Raw genomic sequence first — 4,982 nt, 5'->3', positions numbered from 1 at the left:
TGTCATTGTTGCAGAAAGCAGCCAGAGAGCAGGAAGGAGCAGAACCAGCTTTTAGCTGGGCAAGAGAGCTGCAACAAACAAATACTGATTTTGAAGCTGAAGAAGTGGGAAATCTAAAAGCTTTAAAGGAACACTATGAACAAAGAAACCAGAACATCCGTCTTTTGTTAAGAAGCCTACAGGGCTGTAACTAGGAGGTTATTAGGAACCAGATAGGCACCAATTCAGGACCCATTGGTGCCATGACTGTAACTGGTTGTTTATTTTCCTATAGAAAAGAAAAGAACAACTCTAAGAAGAACAGTGCAAGAAACTAAAATATTGTGATTCATTTTGAATGTTCTGATTTTATGTGTTACAAAGACAACGTTAAATCCTCAATAACATTCATTTTCTTTAACCTAAGTATACATTACAAACCTGAATAGTTTCATCCTCGATAGAAATCTGTGTTCAACAAATAAATGCTACAAGGGTAATTAACATATATGCAACATACCGCAAAACAAATTCACAATGTGGAAATTGAAATGCAAGTGTCGTGGCTCCTTGGTTGAGTTGAATTTCAGCTGATGAATCAAAAAATCGATGAGTTATGAGCAAACAAATCCCAGAACTTACTAATTATCATATGGTTAGCTTGAACACCATGCAAAGTTTGGCCTGCACTAAGAGGAAGAGACAACATAATCTGAACTCTGCCCACTGTTCCAGTTCTCGTCAGAGCCATTAGATCGAATCACTGGAAAAGAAACACAAATTAGACTGAGAATAATAACAAAAATAACCTACACGTATCTTACATGAGAGATAAATAGTCTGAACTATCAACAGATTATTTCATATTTGTAATAAATAAATGCAAAGAAGATTATTATCATATAAAGGAGAAAGTCTACAAAATTTTGTAACTGTCGAAGGGGGTTCCAGGACACAGAGTAGGAGTATTTAGAAAGTGTAGACTGCTAGTGCTGTAAATAGGGAACATAAGAAAGATAACACTAGTGGTGTTTGAGATGGCTTGCCGAATTGCTGCCAACGGGTCGTGTGATGATACAGCGTCAATAGATCACATCCTGTTGCAGCATCAGATGCACATGAAACAACCCCCCTCTACAACCACACCTACTATGACCACACTAAACCCCCCATCTCTATCACAACCAGAAAATTATCGTTATCATCACTACCACATACAGAACGACCCTCATTTCATAGGTATCTCTAACACTGATAGACCATTGACCTTATTTGTTATAATATCATGGAAATTACCCCACACTGTCGATGCTTATAAAAATATTACTCGAAAAATACTATGTGGCCATAACTAAGTAAGTTGCTGTTAACTGTTAAGCTGTTTACCTACTTTATAACTATGAAATACAAATATAGCATGCCCATGGGGGTATCTTAGAAGAGCAAACCTGAGAGACCAGCCGCGGTGAAGATCTCCTGGGTAAAAATTTCTTTGCATTTTTTTGTAAGACGAGTATAGCTTTCTTCTCAGCTTTCCTCACACGCTCTTGGGATCTTGTGGTTCGCCTCATCTGAAGACCTCCAGGCTCCGGATTAGCAGAACAGTTAAAAGGCCTCTTCAACAACTTATTAATCTGTGAACACCTGAAAGTCCGAGGAAATAGAATTATTAGTTATATAACATTAACAGTGGCAAAGCTACGTTTAGGAATGAGGCTTACTCTGAGCTATCTTTCTCACTAATGGGGTTGCTCCCTCCCTGCAGAAATGAAGAAACGTTTATTAGGTCAGTTCCTAAAATGGCTGAAAACATGTAAAAAAAAAACACAGATCTAGTTGTAATACACACAAGTCTTCAACCATTTTATATCATGAATACCATAAATAGCAGTTTATTATTTCAGAAACTAGAAAGCTGAACTTTCTTAATCATTCAAATTGCTTAACAATAATTATTTTTGCGGAAAAAAACAGACCATACCCCTACTTCAGAAGATGCATATAGAGGGTCACTGTTTGTGTTCTGACCAGGTTCCTTGTTTTCTGACCTGCCTTCATCAGTTTGTAAATTAGTCATTGGATCGTCCAAATCTGAACTGTCAAGGTTATGAAGTGAACATTTTTCGGTGTCATTAGAGTAACTTGCAACTTCTGATGATTGCATCCCCATTGAATCACCGGTTGAGCACATAGGAATCACGCCACCAGGGTTCCCAAGAGCTGAAGTAATGAGTGAGATTCCATCCTTAAAGAATTCGCTGACTATTGGAAGATCTGGTTTACTAGAAACCGAAGCCGAGGGGAATGTTTCAGCACTTTCTGGACATTTGCTATCACTCTTTGATCCATCTGATATATCTGATAATTTTGAGCCAGCTGAAACAAAAGTTTGGTTGCCATTTTGGAGATGGGAGTCACTATTCAAATCTACAGAATTCTGAGAATATTCACCGCACAGAGATGAAACCTTTGGATCAATCTCCCTAACAGGGGTTGACTCTGCAATGTTGTTAGGACTTATTACAGAAGATATTATATGTTCTTCAGGAATATCTCTTACGTCTGAGCTTGTGAGAGATTCAGTAACATTGGGATCACCTGTTGTTTTCAAGTTTACCGCCGTATTCCCAAGAAATGAAGCTTTCATTTGTTCTTCACTTTCACTGACGATTCCAAGCTCGTGGTGAAGAACTCTAGACTTAGCATTCAGCTTTTCTGGATGGATACAAAGTTCACTCTTTAACTTGTTTGTCCAGTCTGATAAGCTCGAGTTCAGATCAACAAAAACGTTGATTCCATCTTCAGACCTAACATGGAACTCCAACGTAGCAGGAGGCCCCTCATTGCATCCAGTCTGACGGGCTTCATGATTCGACCACCCAGAGCTTTCACCAGTAGCTTTAGTAGGAATATCTCTGGTTGCCACATTCTCATCCGCAGCTGGTTGCTGCAATGACACAACAAGTCAAATGAATTGTTGCAAAACATGTTATGAGCAAGTATTCACTTAAAATGAGAATGATTTAGATGAGGGGAAAAATCGCTACACTGGATAGTGGTAATCCCTTGTTTTGGATAAAGTATTTTTCGGGAAGCCATCAAAGCAGCTACAACCAATTCTTGCATTACTCCCTAATAATTAAGGTATTTTCCGGGTTCACACCTTGATCGATATTTTCAGGATCCAAGCCGATCCTGGAGAACTAAAATTACAATAATGCTTGAATTAAAACCCTTTCTATAAAAGCAAAAACATACATACATTTGCAAATCGGGAAGGCATATGACTATGCAATTTTCTGGCACGCCATGGTTGAGAATCCATGATGCCCTCCATATGCTTATTCTCTTTGTGGGGTGATGACGAAATCCCTAGAGTATCCATTCCAACAGCTTCCACTCTACTTGGACTTACTCCTATAAAAAGCAATTTACAACTTAAACATTAAATTCGTATCTCTGTGTTGTTCAACCACAATAATCAGAACGAAAGACCTACCTTCATTATCTTTGTTGGTTAACCCCATGGAACTCAAATTATGGGTCAGGATTTCAAATCAGAATAGACTGATTGAGGAGAAGGAGAAGGAAGAACCACCATTAAATCTTTCACTGGTTTGCACTCACATTCCTCGTATTCTGCAACAATTTCACAAAAACAATGTAATTTGAAACAACCCATTTTTTCTAACAACAAAATGAGCAAAACCAGATAAAAATTACTTCAACTACACAAAATCCTCCTAGTATTTGGGTTAAAAAAGGAAAAAAGGGTTTAGTGAATTTTCACCTGAAAATGAGTTTGGATTTCAAATCCCACCTATTAAATCCTTCACTAGCTTTGCACACTCAGATTCCACCTATTCTGCAACAAATTCATTACAAACAATGTATATCAATATCTTCTCGCAAACCCTCAAACCCCTTTTTCTAACAGCAAAATGGAGGAAACCCACTGAGAATACACATCAAGAAAGTTCCAAGAAAACCCAGAAATAACTTTTTTCTCAGTTACATCAAATCATATGTACATTTTCAAGTGGAAAAAATGGGATCAGTGAATTTTCACCTAAAATTGCTGTGTGAACTTCTTCTTCTTCTTGAATGTGAATCAAAGACCAAAAGAAAATAGAGATGAACAGAGAAAGAGAAACAGAAGCAGAGAGATTTGAATGTTGTGTTGTTGTCGAGGGAGGGAGAGACTGAAGATTAAATCTATGTTTTCAATAAATAAAAATTTTCTCCAATTTTCTTAAATTATTATTTTCGAAGTTTTTGAAACAGTATGACGGAAATGACCTCCTCCTCGCAGCTTCTTTTTGTACTTTTATGATGATCTGATCTGCTGATGATGATGGTGAGTGAGTAGGCACAACAAGGCAGGTGTCTCAAAGCTTGAAATAGTGACTTCACCGATTCAAAATCGTCCGAGTTTTTGCCCTAAAAAAATGTCAGTACAGTACAGGGCATTTTCTTTTCTCGGAAAGGTGAACTAATTTTTTTCTTTTTAATTTCTTTTTTCCTTTTAATTTATTCTTATTAAAGGGTTCATTGCATTTTTGATAAATTTAGAGAGGTGGAAAATGGTGCACAGATTTCTAATTGATTGGCCATTTAATTTTGCTACATGGAAAAACAAAAAAACAAACATAGGGTGAATCAGAGCAGTAATGCCAACTGATTGCCATATTTTCCGATGAACCTGAACTCAATGGTTCCGACAAACATAGTATGTTTATTTGAGGGTTTATGTGGATAGATAAACCAAGTTCCTGGTAGTGGGAGAAATACATATCGGTGGAGGTTGAGCCGTTCGTCTCTATCATGACCGAGGATCTGTTCAATATGAGACGCTTGTTCCCATCCCAGACGGTAATGTTCTAACCGTTGAATTCAACGATGCATGTTATACCTATATAAATCATTTTATATCCACCAATGAACTCACACAATTTCTATATGTTTTCTATTTTCATAAAAAAATTTCGTCATTAATATAATCC

General features: G+C 37.2%; 1 protein-coding gene across 1 annotated transcript; it reads right to left on the bottom strand.

The window, feature by feature from the left end:
* Positions 1-304: 304 nt before the first annotated feature.
* LOC113284122 lies at positions 305-4,330 on the bottom strand. Its single transcript, XM_026533541.1, has 8 exons — positions 4,049-4,330; positions 3,770-3,844; positions 3,479-3,618; positions 3,242-3,396; positions 1,961-2,926; positions 1,701-1,738; positions 1,428-1,623; positions 305-742 (listed from the first exon to the last, which is right to left on the bottom strand). The coding sequence occupies exons 3-8, from the start codon at positions 3,504-3,506 to the stop codon at positions 740-742; spliced, it is 1,386 nt and encodes a 461-aa protein (XP_026389326.1). The 5' UTR covers positions 3,507-3,618; positions 3,770-3,844; positions 4,049-4,330; the 3' UTR covers positions 305-739.
* Between the last annotated feature and the right edge of the window lie 652 nt (positions 4,331-4,982).

Source organism: Papaver somniferum, chromosome 5, assembly GCF_003573695.1.
Source record: "Papaver somniferum cultivar HN1 chromosome 5, ASM357369v1, whole genome shotgun sequence".
NCBI classification, from domain to species: Eukaryota; Viridiplantae; Streptophyta; class Magnoliopsida; order Ranunculales; family Papaveraceae; genus Papaver; species Papaver somniferum.
The sequence above is the reverse complement of the archived record's forward strand: the minus strand, read 5'-3'. Positions and strand labels throughout refer to the sequence as shown.

What these genes read in the sequence shown, in the direction of transcription:
- LOC113284122 (XM_026533541.1), bottom strand. Translation starts at nt 3,506, where the DNA reads ATGGGGTTAACCAACAAAGATAATGAAG. An exon ending in AACCAACAAAGATAATGAAG is followed by an intron (nt 3,397 to 3,478) that starts GTAGGTCTTTCG and finishes TGCTTTTTATAG; the next exon opens with GAGTAAGTCCAAGTAGAGTG. An exon ending in TGCCTTCCCGATTTGCAAAT is followed by an intron (nt 2,927 to 3,241) that starts GTATGTATGTTT and finishes GTGTCATTGCAG; the next exon opens with CAACCAGCTGCGGATGAGAA.